The sequence below is a fragment of the Elaeis guineensis genome, chromosome 8 (assembly GCF_000442705.2).
Source record: "Elaeis guineensis isolate ETL-2024a chromosome 8, EG11, whole genome shotgun sequence".
Lineage (NCBI taxonomy): Eukaryota > Viridiplantae > Streptophyta > Magnoliopsida > Arecales > Arecaceae > Elaeis > Elaeis guineensis.
In genome coordinates this window covers 134,441,414-134,462,478 of record NC_026000.2, presented here as the reverse complement: position 1 = coordinate 134,462,478, position 21,065 = coordinate 134,441,414, and the positions used below count along the sequence as shown (strand labels likewise).

At 39.8% G+C, this 21,065-nt stretch overlaps 1 protein-coding gene across 1 annotated transcript; it reads right to left on the bottom strand.

Annotated features, from left to right (window-relative positions):
* Positions 1-18,387: 18,387 nt before the first annotated feature.
* LOC105049525 (UPF0496 protein At3g19330-like) lies at positions 18,388-20,386 on the bottom strand. The gene is given in 3 exon segments (XM_073261770.1): positions 18,388-18,644; positions 18,646-19,790; positions 19,891-20,386. Coding segments are annotated over 3 exon segments (1,395 nt in total). The 5' UTR covers positions 20,081-20,386; the 3' UTR covers positions 18,388-18,584.
* Between the last annotated feature and the right edge of the window lie 679 nt (positions 20,387-21,065).

Below are 21,065 nucleotides of genomic sequence, written 5' to 3'. Positions count from 1 at the left end.
ACAATTTCTCACACCAACACCTCACGTTAAATTAGATCCCAATTTGATTTCCCATGGTGAATTTCTCCTTTTTGTCACACAAAATAAAGAGAATAAAAAGTATGGCGTGTAGATGGTTGGGATGAGATCCAATCTCATCTAGATAAGAAATATTTTTGAAATCAAATTTCAAACATTCCTTTTATCAAAACCCATCCATATTTGGCGTTGAGAAAGATGCGACATCTGATGTTATTGGCATAGAGAAACCTCATGCAAAAACATTTTTAGCGTGAGGATTTGTGGCATTCATAATTTGGGAGGTGCAAGGGAAGAGTCCACCACTACATGGATTCTAGGATTCCTTATTTGATTCAAACAAAATCATATTTGATTCAGTCCAAATAAATAGATGAAACCTAATTTAATTAGATTCATGAATTCTTTATCAAATCCTAATTCAATTAGGAATTGATTGAACCAAAATTCTGATCAAATCAGAGATAATTCTTCCTTAGCGATTAGGTCATCTCATAATCTAATCGGGTCAAACTTAATTGAATCTAATTTAATTAGATTTGATCTAATCTGCTTTACTCAATCAAATTGAGCTAATCAATAATTTAATTACTAATTAATCCTCTATTAATTCACTAATACTTAGCAAATAAATTCATTGTAACTTTTGCATAAAGTTAACCATCAATCGAATTGATGATTAAACCCTTGAACGATTCTCAATCGTTGATCAGCCATATGATCAGTCAAAAATTTTTTTTGAGTGTGACCTCGTAGGTTCGAACCTAAATCGATAACATAGAAATAATTTTTTAAATCAATCAATGTAACCATCTAGCAATGAGATCCGACATCCGGATAGGTCAAATGATTGTAAAGCAATATTCAAGAACCTACTGGCATATGGTTACTGTATAATTCATCTTTTTGACCCTAATGCTTAAGGAGATCTAGGGTTTAACTGTCAACTCTAGAATAGTCATCCACATTGTATTTCAATCTTTTAAATCCATCACATGGATTATCTGGGTTCAGATTTTGCCAAATTGAAATACAGTGATGCATTAACTCCTACTTATTTGGAGGGGTCAATCCCATCTTGACTCACGCACTGACTTGATAGGTACTTGACTACATCCAAAAATCTTCCATCAGTAAATTAAAAATTTAGGTAGTCCGACATCAAAGTATAGTGAGTTGCTTGCAAGTCACCATAGTGATTTCAGATTGGAGGGACACTTATACTCATAACTTTCGCGAGCTATTCTTGACAGTAGAGTGCTCTGCAGTTGGTCATGTTCCATGATGATATACTCCTACATCTCACCTATATGTCATACTAGTATTTTCACACCATTTGGTTATGAGGATAACTAATATATATGACACATAACAACCTACACTTGATAATCGCTATCATCCTAGTAATAGCGTATCATTTGATCGTGAAACAGTTTAAGAACTACGTGATAAATTCTCCTTTATCGATCAAAGTAGTTCTAAGGACTTCATCATAATACAAGAGTTCGTTAGAAGATGTAATCTTATGATGAAAAGATTAAATAATTTTTATTATTGATTAATTCATATATATTTATAATTAGTACAATCGTCAAATGATTGGCTTTAGGACATAATTTCCAACAACTCTCACTTGGACTAAAACCAATCAGTATAGTATCATGTACCCATCTTCAATTTTTAATCATTGAACTCCTAGATACCGAGGCTTCAGTAAATGGGTTGGTCAGATTCTCCTTTTCATTGATCTTCTAAAGTTCGACGTTACTTCGATCTATGATTTTTTGAATAAGGTGGTAGCGATGCAAAATACTTGTTAAGCTAATAGGACTTCGGCTCTTTGGCATGAGCTATGACTCCGGTGCTATACAATACAGCAGGACCATCATTGAAGGGTGTCACTCCTAGCTTGCAAATGAACCTCTACAATCACACAACTTTCTTGCAAGCATCGGATGCTGCATTGCATCCTGCCTCGCAAATTGAATTGGCTTATATTTTTCTGCTTGAAATTTTTTCAACAAATTGCTCCATTATTTAGGATAAAAATATATTCTGATATATTCTTGCTATTATTATATCCAACTAAAAACTAGAGAAGATGAGGATGTGAAGGAAATATGGAGAGGAGACACTCTTCTCTCTTCTTTTTCTCTCTTTCCAAATCCTTAGGCACAAATCCTAGAATTCTAGGTTTCGCTCACCCAAAGAGGAGAAGGCTCTCCTCTCTTTCTCACGCCATGAAGTCTACACCCCAACTCTTCACTATGAAGACCACTTTCAGATCTCTCTCTGGGATGCACACAAAGAAAAAGAATCCTTTTATTTGGCATCAAAGTGGTTAGGGTTTGAAGAGTCCAAAAGAGGTTGGACTCTTAAGTTGTCGCCACATGTAAGACCCCATGCCCACCTTGTTTAAGATGTTTGCATTAAGAAACAATTTCTCATGCCAACACCTCATGTTAAATCAGATCCCAGTGTAAGGATTTGTGGCGTCCATAATTTGGGTAGCGCAAGGGAAGAGTCCATCACTACATGGACTCTAAGATTCCTTATTTGATTCAAACCAAATCATATTTGGTTAAGCCTAAATAAATAGATGAAATCCAATCTAATTAGGTTTATGAATTCTTTATCAAATCTTAATCCAATTAGAAATTGATTGAATCAAAATTTTGATCAAATCAAGGATAATTTTTTCATAGCAATTAGGTCATCTCATAACCTAATCGGATGAAACCTAATCATCTCATAACCTAATCGGATGAAACCTAATTGAATCTAATTCAATTAGATTTGATCTAATCCTCTTTGCTCAATCAAATTAAGTTAATCAACAATCTAATTACTAATTAGTTATCTATTAATTCACTAACACTTAGCAAATAAATTTATCATAATTTTTACATTAGGTTAACCATCAATTGAATTGATGATTAAATTCTTGAACGATTCTCAATCATTGATCAGCCATATGATGAGTCAGAAATTTTTTTTGAGTATGACTTCATAGGTTCGAACTTAAGCCGATAGTACAGAAATAAATTTTTGAACCAATCGATGTAACCATCTAGCAATGGGATCCAATATTCGGATAGGTTGAATGATTGTAAAGCAATATTTAAGAACCTACTAACATATAGTTACCGTATAATTCATCCCTTTGATTTTAATACTTAAGAAGACCTAAGATTTAATTGTCAACCTTAAAATAGTCATTCACATTGTATTTCAATTTTTTAAATCCATCACATGGATTATCTGGGCTCAAGTTTTGCCAAATTGAAATATAGTGATGCATTAACTCCTACTTATTTGAATGGGTCAATCTCATCTTGACTCACGCACTGACTTGACAAGTATTTGACTGCATGTAGAAATCTTCCATCACTGAATTAAAAATTCAGATAGTTTGGCACCAAAGTATAGTGAGTTGCTTGCAAGTCACCGTGATGATCTCAGGTCGGAGGGACACTTATACCCATACCCTTTGAGAGCTACTCTTGACAGCAGAGTGCTTTACAGTTGGTCATGTTTAGTGACGATGTACTCCTACATCTCACCTGCATGCCATACTAGTATCTTCACATTTTTTGGTTATGAAGATAATCAACGCATATGGCACATAACGACCTATACTTGATAATCGCTATTGTCCTAGTAATAGCATATTGTTTAGTCATGAATCAGTTTAAGAACCATACGATAAATCCTTCTTTATCAATCAAAGTAGTCCTAAGAACTTCATCACAATACAGAAGTTTGTTAGAAGATGTAACCTTATGATGAAAAGATCAAATAACTTTTATTATTGATCAATTCATATACATTTATGATTAGCACAATTATCAAATGATTGATTTTAGGATACAATTTTCAATATTTAGAATCATTGAAAATCGTCTAGCACCTGGACTTGAGTCCCATCACTAGGGTCTCATGTCCCATAGCTCATCCGACCATGCATCCTACGTTGTGCACTTGCGCATCCCACCGCGTGTCGGGCCGTGCATCCCACCACATGCTCGGTCTCACGTCTCACTGTGCTCACCCATGCATCGCACTATGCGCCTGGCCACACATCCTATAGCGTGCATCCACGTATCCCACTATGCAACTGGCTATGCATCCCTCAGTGTGCATCTGCACGTTGCACTAATGGTGCCCATGCATCCGGCCAAGTGCCTCCACGCCCCATGAGCTTGCATGCCTCATGCGCACTATGTCTTGGCCGCTTGCACACCCTACGGCTTGGGTCCTTTAGTCTGACTTGAGTGCACTTTTTCTGAACCTGATATATGCAGTCATTAGGTCGGGCACGCGTTTGCTCGTGCTCAATCTTATATGCATCTTTGCCAATGTCCACGCATGCATGCTTTGTCTCGTCCGACTATTCATGCATCGAACCAACTATTGGTGCCTTGTTGTGGCGGAGCCCCAGCCACGCTCCTGCCTATCTCAGGTTAGTACAGCAAAGGCACCAGCCCATGCCAACCTATGTAAGCCGTTAGTGAGGGTTTGACAAACCACCCCTATCAGAAGAGCCCGACATCCTCGGAGGGAGGTGTGAAAGATACTTTTAGATGTTTGCTTTAAACTACCAAAATGCTGTCTCCTCCCAACTAGCCTTGTTCTCTGGTTTTCTTTTTCTTTTAATCAGATATTCAGTTCTTCTACTCTTTTTGTTTTACCCAACGTTCGGTGGTCCAGAATCTTTTTCATCTCCTTATCAAACTACTGCCTCACACTAGGTGGGGCACGCTGCACTTACTTTCTTGAAAAATATGTCTCCATGGTAAGATTTTAAGAAACTAACATGAAATGTTGGATGTCCTTCAGCTTTTCCGACAATTGCAGTCGATAAGCCACATTTCCCATCTCCTTCACCACTTCAAAAGGGCCATCATACTTTGGGATCAAGTCTCGATGGACTCTTTTGCTACTGATTTTCTTTCATATTTGATGAGTCAGTTTCAGTATGACTTGGTCTCCTATATTGAATTTCAAGGGCCTACAACCTTTATTTGCATAGTTTTTCATCCTCCTTGATGTCTTGTGAAGGCTATCTTATGCCTCCTTAAGCATCTCTTGATGATTTCTGACAAAGCAATAGGCTACTGGGCAAATACCTTCTCTTTTCCGCAAAGCAACTTCTTGGGGAGTGAGAGGTGGTCGCCTAGTAGCCAATTCAAATGGACTAAACCCAGTCACAGAAGATCAATGAAGATTATAGTAGAATTGGGCCATGCTCGATAATTTCAGCCAATTTTGTTGGCTAGATATAACATAATATCTGAGATACTCTAGCAATGTATTCATCCGTTCAGTCTGACCATCCATTTGAGGGTGATTTACTACGAAAAACTTCAATTTGGATCTCATAAGTTAGAAGAGATATGTCCAAAACCTTCCATCCGATCACTGACAATATCAGAAGGTATTTTAAAATATTTCATCATATTTTGGTAGAATAAATTAGCAACCATCTCTGCTGGACATGCTTCCACTGTTGGGACAAAAATAATATATTTAGAGAAAAGATCGACCACCACCATGACGGATGACAATCCATCAACTTTTGGGAAGCCTCTGATGAAGTCCATGAAAACTAAAATCCACAGCTTCTTTGTAATAGGCAAAGGTTGCCGTAATCCCGCTTCTTTGCACTTCTCCACCTTGTCTTGCTGGCACACCAGACAAGACTTGACATAGGACTCAACGTCATCCTCTATCTTCAACCATATAAATGTATGGGACAAGAGAGCTATCATACACTCTCTTCCTGGGTGACTAACCTATTGGGAGTCATGAAATTCCCTCATCAACTACTTTCTGAGTCCCCCACCATCAGAGACATATAGTCTACTACCATTTGCCATCAGCAGACCATCTTCAATCTAGTATCATCGGGCCACACCATCCCAGACTTGTTAAAACAATTTTTGGTATCCATGGTCTATCTGGGCAGCATCCCAAATTCTATCAGTGAAGTCCGCTTCAACATTAAAAATAACATCAACAGTCTCCATGATGCCTTTTCGACTCAAGATATTAGCAATCTGATTGTATCTACTAGAATTGTACTCCCACTCGAAATCATATTCCATCAAGAAAATTTTGTCTATATGCTTGTTTAGGCGAAAGTTTTTTCTATATTAGAAAGAAAGTGTTAGCCACATTATCAGTCTTCACTACAAACCTAGTATCCAGCAAGTAAACTCATCAAATCCATAGGCAATGCACCACCGCCAGCATTTCTTTTTTATGGGCAAAATATTTTTGTTTTACTTCCTTCAGTTTCCAACTTTCAAAGACAACCGAATGTCTTTACACCAGCATGCCTCCGATGGCCTTATCACAAGCATCGGTATGCACATCAAAAGGCTTCTCGAAATCAAGCAATTTCAGTATTGGTTCTAAAGAAACAGTAACCTTCAATTCCTTGAAGGCTTCTTGGCATGTTTTCGTCCATGCCCAAGGTTGATTCTTCTTTAAAAGTCTATTAAAGGAGCAATTTTCTTGGAGTAGCCAACCACAAACTTACGATAGTAATTGGCTAACCCTATAAAGCTTTTCAATTCAGCTACTTTTGTTGGTGCAGTCCACTCCAAGATAGTCTGTATATTTTTTTGGTCCATTTTCACCATGCCATTGCCCACCATATGGCCAAGGAACTTAATTTTCTTTCGATAGAACTCACACTTCTTTTTTTGATATATAAAGAGCATTCCCTCAACTGATTGAGCATAAGTTTAAGGTGCTTTAAATGTTCTCCAAATAAACTACTATATATGACCATATCATCTAAATAAATAATTACAAATTAATCGATATAGTTATAAAATACATCATTCATCAAGTTGTAGAAAGTAGCAGATGCATTTGTTAAGCCAAATGACATAACTAAGAACCCAAATGAGCTATACCTCATGACCATAGTAGTCTTTGGTTCGTCCTCTTTCGTAATTCTAACTTTCCAATATGCTGGTCGCAGATCGAACTTGGTGAAGTATTCAGCTTTAGGTAATCAATTGACAAGTCTGAAATTAGGGGCATTGGATGTTTGTTCTTAATAGTGACTTAATTCAGGCCTCTGTAGTCCACATATAGCCTAAGAGAACCATCCTTCTTCTCTTGAAATAACATCGGAGCATCGAATGGGGTCTTGGATGGTTGGATATTTCTGACTCTAGTAGTTTCGTCAATTGCTTCTTCAACTCCTCTAACTCTTTCGATGATATTCTGTAGGGAGCTTTAGTCGGAGGCCTTGTGCCAGGCATAAGTTCAATCTTGTGATCCACAACATACCGTAGGGGTAACCCCTTTGGCAACTCTAGGGGTATATGATATCTTTGAAGTTCAGTAGAATTGATGCCACCTCTGCAGGTACCTTTACTGCCTTCTCTGAGCTCAATTGATGAGAGCAGTAAGGTAAGTTGTCTGGCCATTCTTTAGCCATGGGTCAACTATATGGAAGAGACCATCTCCACCTTGGGTTTGTGAACTTTAGCATCAGTCTTGATTCTATGCCTTGCAACAAAGCAAGGTTTCTCTTCATTGTCGATCAGCAAGCCAAATGATGTGGTAATATAGCCACTTTGGCAGCAACAAAAAAGACTTTGCTAAGGATCATGTTGAAGTCATCTGATGGAACCACCATCAGGTCTATCTTGCCGTCTCACCTGCCGATGGCTACTTCGATGCCAAAGATCATGCCTTGCATAGCCTATGCTTGAAAATTGATAGCCTTGATGCGGCTTGGGTGTCTTGCCACACTCAAGCTCAGAATGTTCACCATCTTTTTAGCCACAAAACAGTGAGTGGTGCCTATATTCATTATTGCTGATATCTGATGTCCATTGACTTTCACAGGCACAAATATTAGTTTGAGACAAATTTTGGGCTTCACCACGTGAATTGCACTAAGTAACTACAATGGTGTAACTTTTTGTGGACCATCTGAATCAGATCTACCATCTTTACCATCCTCTGCCATGATAGCATTGAGCTTATTTCGATTGAGACAATTCTTAGCCAAATGAGGACCATTACAAATATAGCAAGCAGGATGAAGATTATCTCTATCTTTTTTTGAGTGATAACCCTCCACTTTGGCTTTCCCTTTATCCGCATCTTTGGTCTTTTTGTCCCGGACATCTTTATATTTGTTTCACATCTTTTGATTCTTCTCCATAGATCGGGTCTTGTCTAAAGAAAAACTATTGCCAGGCTTAGAGATCCGAAGATGGACCAATCCATCAGCAGCAGCCAATGCAGTAGACAAGTCTTTGACATCTTATCGTCCAACATGAGGAAACTGAATTCTTTGATATATTCTCTCACTGATCTAGTTTGCCTTAATCTTTTCAAGGAGTCCCTTACAACCCTAGCCATGTTGCAAGGAAGGAATTGCTCCTTCAACTCTTGTTTTAACACCTCCCATATCTCAATGGAAGGCCGAGTAACATCTTTAGTTCTGGTTCTCTACCAAAGTTTAGTATCCCCAATAAGATACATGCTAGTGATTGAGACCTTTTCATCTTCGAAAACTCGAGCAGCCTTGAAGTATTGCTCTATATTCCACAAAAAAATTTTCAAATCTTTGGCACTTCGAGTATCATTGAATGGTTTTGGATTTGAAACTTCATTTTAACAGAAGCTTCCCCGCGAAGAGGGTTCTGCATTATAGATTTGATTAACCTAATATCAAACATCATTTCCACCATCCACTGTTGTGTTGATTCTCGAGAGTCTAGGAGTAAAGTCATTGTGGCTATCAAGTTCTCCAACCATGTCCATAAGGTTTTATCGAGATCAACTTGAGACACCTTGATCATTGCCTCCAACCATCCCATCCTTTCTCTAAAGGCCTCCATATTGTTTCCAGTAGTCGGCACAAGTGTTGCTCCTTCGCTCAAGCAAATTGAGGTAAGAACTTTGATAGAAATCTACCAATAGAGCACTCAAACATAGCTCGGATACCTATTGTCACAGGACCGATTCTTGGATCAAAATTTTTCATAAGATCTCAATCTTGTGCGGCACTGGACGTCTCGTCCAACTAGCCTTCTCACAAGCCCCACCCTAAGGATTGAAACACCAAGCCAAATAAAAGCAAACACTCAAGGTATATAGAAAAATCCCATGTATCTCTTTTATTACAATTTTCATATAATCGGGATACAAGAGACCACCCAAAGTCATCTAAATATCACTAATACTATAAAAAAATAATATATTAGTGATAGCTTTTAGCGACGGAAAACAAGTTGTCGCTAATAACGCTCTTTACTGATGACATGTTGCGATGAAAACCTGTCTTGTCGATAAAAGGATGACCATTTATTAGCTACGGCTTATTTGCTTATTAGCGATGGATTATAAATTTAATTTTAAGTATTAGCTATTAGCGACGAAGTTAGCCGTTGTCGTCATTGAAACCATTGCTAATAGTTTGCCCTAAAATCTCTCCTCGGGTCTTCGATCGCTCTGTTCTTCATCCATTGCCATCCCTTAAACCGCCACCTTTATCCTCGATTTTTGCCCTCCGTGCTACCGAAGGCCACGTCGCCGCGCTTGAGACCCTGCGCCGCCATCTCCTCCTCAGATCCGACATCCCCGCACTAGATCGATCGTCGCCTATCCCGTGCTGGCCCTCTCCATTCTTCCCCACCTCTCACCTCTTCCTCGGTGTAGCCGGACGCTCGCTGGAGCCCCATCCTGATGCCCTGACCTCCTTCCTTCTCAACCTCCCATATTCTTCCCCTGCTACCGTCTCTGCTCCGGATCGAGCTTCTCCTCATCGGATCTGTCATCCCAAGACTCCCTCCTTCCCTCGCACCGCTGCAGAACACCGTCATCTGCAGTCCCCCGTCGCCTCCTCTTTTTTCCTGCACCGCCATGTGACTTTTAGCGACAGCGATGGCAATGGAGCCGTTGCCACATGTCGTTCCTTCTTCTTAATTTTTTTAATATTTAAATTTATATTTATCAAATTTATTTAAATTTATAATATTTGATGTAATTTGCGCACGAGAAGTGCATTCTCGATCACTGATAAGATCTGGATGAGCACCACTACCGTATAAAACTTTGCATCCAATGGTACTCTTGGGAGGTGGAACTACTCTGGAGAGCTCTCCGACGAGAGTAGTCCAACTTCCTTTGATGGTAGTGGTTCGAGGTTGGGCCGCCTAGGCCGCCATTGGATCGACTCTGGCCCACTCATCTACTCCGACAAAAATAATATGGGCCAGTCTAATTGGGTTTGGCTAGGTTCGGACCTCATATTTTAAAAGTTTCTAAGCCCTAGGCTCAGCCCGAAGTCCAAAAAAATTTTCGAGCCGTGCTTAGGCAGAGGTGTGGCTCGATCCAGTCCGACCCATTTGCAGCCCTATTTGCAATATTGCTCGATACTTTGAAACCTCTAGAGTGGGATTTACTTTTGTCCGCATGTTGGTGTGCTAGCATGGCCTAGTCGTCCGGCATGTCCTAAGTCTGCATGCACGGGACGCGCGTCCCGGCCCTCCCAGTTTGCAATACTGCTCGGTATTTTGGAACCTCCTAATTAAAAAATTTAAAAAATATTGTATTGCATAAAATCATAGATCTATCTTTTGATTAATGTACATATTCTATAGCTTTCATATATTGATATATTTTTGTACGGATTGGAGAATTATGTATATTGATCAATTGATTGTCTAGTATGAACAGTTAAAAAAATATAATTAATTCTATAGATTATTATAGTAATTGGGATAGGACCTATACCATGTCAGACAGTCCATCATTGAGTTCTTCGATTTTGAGTCACTATCAGACTGGAAGTCTTTCATAGATTATTAGATGTGGGGGGATGTTTGGGAGGCCCTTTATGATAGTAGAGCAGTGAGGAGTACTTCGATAGATGGCAGAATGCCCAGCAAAATCAGATTGTTCAGCAGGATCCGATCAACTATACTGACAGCTCTATTGGCACATATGTGATTACAGATAGACTTGTAAAAATTTTATACTTATATTAATCTCATATTTGATTATATATTTATTTTTATTAATTTAATTTTATTATTCATTGTAGACACAGCAGTTGGGTCATGTACCACGCCAGCTGCAGTTGTGGAAGGCTACACACCAGTTTAGGAGGACCAATGATTACTTAGATTCTAGGTCCAGATGGATCGCAGTAATTTAAAAGATTATGTATTAATTTTTATATATAGTGATATATATTAGTACTAATGAATTTCTAAACTGTATAAACGGATTATGCGGAGTAGGTCATAGCACAGCATGGTGAGGATCCATCTTGTAAGTCCTTCCTTGACCACGAGGGATGGCTTAGGGCCACCGGAGAGATTAGTAGAAGCTAGACTATAGAGTTTGGGCATAGTTTCGACACTCCAGCAGCTCGCTAGTCTTCGATGTTCTCCTCTCAGGTCTCGACGATCCAGACGTGGGGTGATGTACATGTTGAGGAGGTCATGTAAAGATTTTTTTACCAGTATCTCAGAGCTTTCGGGATGCCGTCCGTGATATGGTTGTTGAGATTCTTCGGAATCCACATCTGCGTGATCAGCTGAGCTCGTTGTCACAACCATCTCAATAGGTAAGTCAAACAATATTAATAAATTTATTTACTTATTTTAAATTTTTATATTTATAAACTTCACATAGTTAGGCTTAAGTCAGAGAAAGGGGATCTAGGGATCAAAAGTCAATCTCCCCATCCGATGGATGGGATGGAGGTGTAGATACGTTCGTATCATCGAATGAGATATGTAGGAATAATCCATTCAAGAATTGGAGGAGTATATCGAAATATATTCTCCTGTACTGATTTAGACTTGAGGCAAGAGGTAGGGATACCCAGAGGGTCAAAATTCAATCTAACGATCCGATGGATGGACTGGAGGTGTCTATAGCTTTGTATCATCGAATGAAATGTGTACAAATAATCAGTTTGAGAATTAAAGAAGTATATCGAAATATATGCCTCCATGCTGGTTTAGACTTCAAGCGGACGAGAGAGAATCCAGGAGGTCAAAATTTAATTTAACCATTCGATGGAGTATTGGCTGGGAGTGTCTATAGCTCTGTATCATCGAGTGAAACATATAGGAATAATCCATTCGAAAATCATGTCATATATATAAATATATCTCTCCGTAAAGATTTAGGCTTGACGTGTATCAATTACTTTAATTTTATAATTTCAATTACTTAAGTTCTAAAGTTATTAATAATATTTTTTTTTCTTCGTTATAGAATGCTGAGACATATGGCTTTTATCCATCTATTGCTGTAGAGGACGTACTGGAGGAGGATCTCTGTTGATTTTTTTTTTCAACTTTGATGTAATATATTTAATATTTGAGCAGTGTAATTTATATAATTTAATTTTGATATAATATATAACATTAATTTTTTATTTATGATGATGATAATTAATTGTTAGTTGTTATAATATCCATAAATATATGTTGTTTGTTAATTAAATTATAATAAATTTTAATATATATAATTATTGAAATTTTTTTTAAAAAAATTATTAACGATGGCTGTTGCGACGGTAGTTTCACCGCTAAAAGTCTATTAACGATGGCTTATTAGAGATGGAGAAACCGTCGATAATAAATTTTTAAAATTTTTAATTAAAATTTAAAAAAATATTATAAGTGATGGAATGCCGCAGCTAAAGGCCGTCTCTAATAGGCTTTATTAGCGACCGCGAGATCGTTGTCGCTAATACATACCTTCAGTGCTACGCTTTTTACCAATAGGGTTTTAGCGATGGTATTTTTATTATTAGCGGTGACTAAAAAGCTGTCGCTAATAGTCTAATTTTTTATAGGGTAAACAGACACTCTCATTGCTTGCTGCTACGGGCCAGTATATATAGAGCTTATATAGAGCTTATATAGAGGTGGTGGACAACTCCCCCAATCGCTAGGAACTTTCTAAAACCACTGCCAACCACTATCAACTGCTTTAGGAAGTTTAGACAACTCCTTCGAGTTTAGAACTACTGAAAACTATCCAGCACCTGGAATTGAGTTCCATCGCTTGGGTCCTGTGTCCCATGGCTTGTCTGGCCATGCATTCTATGGCGTGTGTCGGTGCGCATCCTACTGCATGCTTGGCTACATATCCCATAGTGTGCATCCATGCATCCCACTAGTGCCCGTGCATTTGACCAAGTGCCTGCACGTCCCGTGAGCCTGCACGTTCTGTGCGCCTTGTGCATTGATGCATTCTGTGGCTTGGGTGCCTGTGCGCTCAACAGCTTTGGTCCTTTGGCCTGATTTGAGCACATTTTATTTGAGCTTGGCATATGCAATCATTAAACGAAACACGCATCTGCTTGTACTCAAATTTGCATATGCCAATATCTATGCATGTTTTGTCTTGTTCGGCCATCCGTGCATCGGACCAACTGTTGGTGCCTTGTTGTGGTCGAGCTCCAACCACATTTCTGTCAATCTCAAGTTGGCATGGCAAAGGTACCAACCCATGCCAACCTATGTAAGCCGTTTGTGAGGGTTTAACACTTTCCACGGTGATGCATCAATAAAGGCATATGTACCCATAGATGATAGATATTCTTTTCCAGAGGAACAAATCAAACCACAATACACACAAGGAAATATATTCGCCCACAGTTCCTTTATAATTGCGAAAGCCCAATTCGTTTAGAAAATTACAATAGAACAATCAATATAGCCTTGGCTACCGTCGGGACTACCGGGCAGGATCCATTCGTTTAAAATTAGAAAAAGGATCTTTTTCCCCTTTTAGAGAGAGAAAGGATCCATCATGGGTTCATGTTCTGAAACAAGGAAACATGGGTACATCATGCTCTCGCCTGAGTACCAACAACGATGACGGGAGAAGAGCAGCTCGGTGCAGGTGGCGTTGCCACACCGGTTAGACCCCGCCATCCTCCTTCCTTCTCTCCACACCGTTTATATAAGTTTTGTGATTGATTGGTTTTCGATACTTGCATTTAGATGGATCATTCGTTTGTTGCTGCGTATGGAGGTGCAACAAAAAAAAAAAAAAAAAACACAAAGAAGAAGGAATATCCTCTTCCACGATTTTCTACTCTCTTCTATCGGTGAGCGATTTTGTCCGCGGTCGAAAAAAATGGCTCCTCCAAAAAAAAGAAAAAAAACTTTCCACCTTCCTTCTGCTTGTCCTAAATACCAATCAAAAAAAAAATATTTTGGCAGAATTTACATGAAAAAGGCATTGAACGATGAAATAAGAATTTTAATATGTTTGCACTGTTCTCAGATTTTTGCCAGTAGTTCCCTTCTTTGATCATTCATTATCTTTCTTTTTTTGTGTGCGAGCGCGCGCGCGTGTGCTGTTTTTCAAAGAGCAATTCCTCTTCAACATGTGCATATCATCCTTCAAAGATATATATAAACAATGGTTCAACATGTCTTAATAGTCTGAATAGGTGTATCAAAAATAATGGAAAAAGTTTAAGATTTTACAAGAGTCTTGATGTTTTTTATCGCCACCATTGTGAGACCCACACCATCAAATATTTAGTTCTCTTTTAATGTTTTTTTGAAAACTACAGATGGACTCGATGTTCTGTAATTTGTTCAGCATGGTCATGAACACTCGGAGATGGGAACGATTCTTCGAATAGCATGAAGGCACTTCATATTCAAAGAAGATATGTTGCATCCAACCTAATGTTTGAGCAATGAAAGCTACAGCTAAAACTGTGCTAACAGATACAAACGGGGTAAAATCATTTTGACAGTGGCTAATTAATTTTGTTAGAAAGAAAAATTGGCCTTTCCCTTCACTTACCTACCAGAAAGATTATACATGTATTTATTTATTTTTGATGGACAATTCAGCTATCAAGAATGCATCCATATTGTTCCAGATTCATGTCTCCATGACCATTGACTATGGAAGGGGGAAGGGGATGAGGGCTTGCTAGAGATGATTAGACTACATAAAGACAGATTATACATAATGATATGATTACAGGTAGGTTGCATGGGAAATCTACAACCTTGCAGAAGCATGGTAAATTTTTCTAAAAAGAAAAATAATAGTACATTGTGGATATCTAATATATTGTTGTACATGATAAAATTTCTTTTTGCCATCATTCTTAAATATCGGATTACTTGTTAGATGAACTGTGTTTCTGAAAAAAATTGCAGAGTCTTGCCTTCTTGGTATGATAAATATACAGGTATTTGATTTGATATTTAACATATTTTGACTGGTGGAAATCTTGATTGATGGAATATTTGATTGAGGGAATTAACATTGACGTTCATGGTTACCCAACTTTTCTATTATATGACTGTAGACATTGTTTTTGTCTAACATGATAAATGAACCTTCACTTTCAAGTCTTCAGTACTTCAATTTGGATAAGTTGATGGTTGCTTGTTTTATGATCTGTAACCTCAACTTTCTTGCTTTATTTGTATTCATGTATGATATTCAAAGATCAGGGAATTGGATTCCATCATCAAATAAATGTCTGTAGTTTTTTTGGCTAGAAAAACTTAATGTTTGATGAAAAAGGTTTCCTCTCACCTATGATTCTAGCATCTATTGTTCTACAGATATAAGGAATATCGAGCAACCATGTCAGCAACTACCACTGAGGTCTACCAAGACCAATGTAGTAGCAGCAGTAGAAAGGTTTTCAGAAGCAACAATCAGTGAGAATGCAACTCAAAGGACTGATCCCCTACAAAACAAAAGCAAGGATGAGAAAATGGTTTTTTGCAACTCACAAGGCCGCACTCCAACCCCACACAAGGGGACCAGAAGCGATGCCCTTTTATCTGGTGATTTAGAAGATGAAGAATGTCCTATCTGTTTTGAAGGTGGTTAGCCATATAAGTTTCAAATTTACTTAGTGGATCATATAGCTTCATAAACTGTAGAACTCCAGCTCTGCATTTCTGTAGAATACACTAACATAACTTTGCATATGAATAGGAACATGATATAATGAACACCACCATAGAAAGTGATAACTACAAACATACAACTTAAAATCTGTAAAGCAGGAAAATAAAATGACAGTTAGATACCGATCATCCAAGTACACTTAGAATCTAAGCTAATATGTGACAATCTATGCTTAATCCTTAAGAAGCCACTAATAAGGTGCTTCATCTACTTTATAGTTCCTTTTTCTCATCTTTCTGCTATTTTTTTAAACTGCCTGTAATTGAGAATCTCTCTTCTGTGTAGGGGGAAAAAGAAAAAAACCTTTCTCTTCAACTTAATTGAATCAAACTCCCAAATGCTTCCATTTCTTTTTCTGGAAAAGTTGGAAAAATCCATGTTTAATCACAACACAATATTTCTCAGAGGTTAGATTTTTCGTCCATGGATGAATATCCCCTCATCTGACTTTCCAAAAAAATGACCAAAATTGACATTATTTAGTCCATGTGCTTAAGGAAGCAAAGAAATGGCTCAAGAAGTGACTCTGAATACCAAAATAAATAAATCAAAATTGAAGTGCCGACTCAATTGCAACTAAAATTGGATGGAACCACTGAAACCGACCAAAACTGAGGATGTTTGTAAAATAGAATCTCAACTTGGTCTTTCAATTCTGTCAACATTTCTTAACTGCAAGCATAGTCTTTTGGAATTTATAAGGTAATTTTTATAACATTCTTGTTCGGTAGGTGTTTCTCTTCCCTGACTAAGTTAGCTTTTATAAGATTACTGAGCTGTACCATTCTCAAATGCGGGCAGAAGATTACACTCCGAAACATACCTAACTAATACTACGATATAATTGTGACAGCATCATGCAATTCTGCATATGGTTAAGCCCAGCCTTTATACTAGCTCCATGTTCATTGCTTCTTCCTTTACTTGTTTCTTTTTATGGATAATATCAACTTAGCATGATTGTTGTGACAAAAATTAACATAATAATACTAACAACCTACACATCCAACATGAAGCAAGAAATGAGTTATCTTTGTGTTGACAGATTATAACTTTTGCAATCTAACACTTGCAAAAGCATTGTTCATTTTACCATGTACCATATATAGGACTAGAATAACGGGCCATTAATTTTCTTACCCTTGTTAAGTAAATGGCATCATTCTTCCTGGATAAACATATCAATATTATGAACCCCACAAACAGATTGCCTTCTCCAATGCATTACAGACTTAGTTGCATTATAAAATGATCTTAGCAAGATTTTGAAATGAGGTTAGAAAGAAATGGCATTATAGTGAGTAAGAGGATTTGCAGCATGGTAGAATGTAGACTGATTTGTTAATGGGCTGCCAAGTGCAGAAATATTTCTGCATTGTTTAGTTGGGAACACCAGAACAATATGAAGCATATAGCTGGGTGGTGCATGCCAGGTTAAAATATAGCCAAAATGTTGATTGTGAATATGGATCATGAGTGATTCTTTATCTATTCACTTGTCTAATAACAAACTAGTTGAATAGCTCGATATTAACAGCTGAGAAAGGACAAGGGGAGAGGGAGAGTGGTAATTTTAAATCATCACCATGTTATGTTCTCACTTTCCTTTTATTTAGAAGACTACACTATTCTTTCATTCTCTTTAATTTTCTGAATGGTGGTTATGCTTGTTAATGGCAGGATATGATTTACAAAACCCAAAAGTAATTCTCCAGTGTACACATCACCACCACATACAGTGTATTCTTCAATGGATGGAAAGAGGTGGTACCTGCCCTACTTGTAAACAGGTATACATTGTTCCCACACTTACGAATTACAGCTCTCTCTCTCTCTCTCTCTCTCATGGCAATTTTGACAGTTTATGTGATTACTGATACATTTCTTCTGTTTCATTAGGTAATGATTTTTGAGAAAATCATTTAGAACTTGCAATTCCGACAGTTTCCAAGGTTGTATTTGGCAAGAAAGATGACATTAATCTCTAAAATAATGAATGCCAGCACTCTCCTTAGAAAGTGGAATGCTAATACATTTCTATCTTGCGACGAATAAAGTTCAACCATACAAATGCTTTGCTTGAAAAGATCAAACAAACATCTTTTTCTTTTTGTTTTTTGTAGTTTTTTCAGTTACCATGTTCAATCTTTTGATGCAGCTTTATTGTAATGGTTTCCTTTCAAAACAGAGATAAAAAAAATATCAATGGGCGATTTGTCATGAAAATATGATATCACTTCACTACCCAAATAACTGGTCGCTGATGATGCAATTCTTGATCTAGATAGGCATTCCAAAGTTGTGAAGTTACACCCTCAGTTTGGCAACTCATCTTATTGCATACTTGCCAACTTGATTTAGAAAGATTTACAGCATTAACAAGCACACTAGCACAGAGGTCACTATGAAGGAGAAGGTAAAACATTTACAAATTCTTTAATTCCTTTTAGCATCTATAACATCTCTTTCCGATCTTTCTTTCTAAACAATAAAAGCTCTTATGCAAGAATGAGTAGTGATTCAGAGTTACATGAATTGTTAGTAATATCATGAGCCAAACAATGGGCAGTCTACTGAGTAGCCCAGCATCAAAAATAATCTTACCCAAGAATTGGTAAGTGCTGCAAGCAGGAGTCACTCGCTACACCGGTGGTGGCGCCAATGCTGGTGGATCTGCTGGAAGAGCAGGGACCGAGCGCGGTTGATGGCAGCAAAGAAGAGGCAGATGTGCTCGTCGAGGTCCTCGAGCTGGTGGAGGATGCTGGGGTGGTTCTTGCGGAGCTGGCGCAGCACCTCCTCGATGGGGTGGCGCATCCCCCGCCCCCTCTCCAGCCCCAGCCGCACCAGCTTCTTGTCGCTCTCCACCGTCTCGTGGAGCCGCGCCACCAGCCTCTCGATAGTATCCAAGTCATTGTTGAGCACATAGGTCCCCCTCGCCGCCGCGTCCAGCTGCGCCATGTGCTCCCTCGCCCGCCGCCTCGGGCCGGCGAGCAGGTCCACCGGCGCCAGGCACATGGCGGGCCCCGCCACCAACGCCGCCAGCGCGTGGGTGGCGATCACCAGCGCCGCCACGGCGGCCCCCGTGGCCGCGCCGATCAGGCAGGCGGCCGCCCCGCGGGTGGCGCGGTGCAGCAGGCGGTGTCGGCGGCGGGCCTTGCGGAGGTGGTATTCGAGCTGCTGCCGGAGCTCGGAGAAGCAGCGGCGCATGCCCTGGAAGCCGGTGGAGGGGGCGGGAAAGGGGTTGTCGAGGCGGTCGAATTCGAGGAAGACGTCGAAGACCCAGTCGCACTGGGTCGGGGTGAGGCGGAGGCGAGGGCCGCTGCCGGCGGACGTGGAAGAGGGGGAGGTCGAAGGGAGGAGATCGAGGAGGTTGCTGATGGGGGCGTAGAGGGAGCGGGCGTGGTCGACGCCGCGGCGGAGAGAGAGGCAGGCGGCGGAGGTGCTCTCGCTGCTGTCGAAGTAGGAGGAGACGAGGCGGGTGAGGTGGGAAGGCGGGGCGGAGCGGAGGGCCTCCTGGATCGACGCACGGTCCGGCTGGAGCACCTGGGCGATCAATCGGTCCGGCGATGGCGCCGGCGCTACGTCGTCGTTCTCGCGCGCCGGCCCGTCGCCCGAGTGGATTTTGTCCCAGATTTCGTTGTAGGAGTTGGTCTGGACGGCGAGGGTGTACTCGAAGCTGAGATTGATGGTGGCGGCGGGGGAGGTGGTGGGCGTCGGGGGGGTGCTCGACATCGGGCTCTGGTGCTGCCTCCTTGTCCGGCCATTCCGTCCGCCGTCGTCATCGTCTTCAGTCTCCGTCTTGTTTGCTGAGGAGATGTAAGAATTGGGGCTTGAAATTCGGAAAGATTTACCTTTTTTGCTCGAGGACAAAAACAAGCGAAAAGGAGACATGGGATTTGGAATTACCTGGTGGTGGTGGTGGTGGTGGAGGCGGGGGCGTTGGGGACCCTGGGGCTGGTCTTCGGGGGCCGCCACTGAAGCAGCGCATAGATGGGAAGAGGTCGTGGTGGAGGTGGGAGTGGGGGAATGGAAAGTACAACCACTCAGCGGAGATAAACGAGTGAAGAGAGGGAGATGGAGCAAGGAGGCGATGCATTTTGTGGGCTAAGTAAATAAAGTCCGGTCAACGTTGTGGCTTTGGAATTTTGATGGTCCGGAGTCGATGAAAAAGGAACACGTGAGGCATTGGAAGAAAAAGGGTACCGGATTTGGCGTCAAGGTAGCTTTGATAGTTTGATTAATCAGTGGGAAATTAATCAAAAGGTTTGCAAGTGTTCCATGGGGTCTTGGGCTCTCTTTATGAGAAGACGGGGGCCCATTTTGGGGATTGCGTTCAATCTCATGTGCTAGCTTTGGTTGTGAACCAATTCCTACTTGATCCATAGAATGCTCAGAAATGTATAGAGACTAATCAGAAAAAGGAGAGAAGCAAGTGAAGCTACATATTGTATGAGAAGAGCTAAGCTTTGGGCTACCAATCTTCACTCCTTGTATGAAAATCGTATTCAAACTCTATCCGAGCTCACTGTATTTTAAACTCTCCAAGCTCGAGCCAAGCATGATTACAAATGTTCGACCATACAAGATTAAATCAGCTTCCTAATTGAATGAGTCTCAACAAACATACTGTCATGCAAAGCCGTACCATCTACTTTAGTCCACAAAGCATAAAGTGTTGGACACGTTTATAAATGAGAACAAAATGAGGCTCGAGATTGGCTTTTCAACTTAACAAGCTCAAACTAGCTTAGCTTTTTTTTTTTTCTTTTCTTTTCCTCGCGATGACAAAGGCAATGCCTGAGTAGTACGATTAAATGTGACAAAACAAAACAGAATTTAAATCAACCTTCAAGAGGTCAAGCGGGCCTGTGGGAAATCATCTCCCAAAATCCTAAATCTGAGAACCAACCGAGAGCCAATCAAAAGCCTATCTACAGACAAGACTGCCATTGAGCAGCAGTTTAGCTATTCACGAACAGCATGGCTTTTAAGTAGCCTTAGGAACAAGTGGATGAAGAAACAGCCATCATGATGGTATAATCAAACCAAGAAGGGTTCCTGTTGCATCTCCAATGAACTGC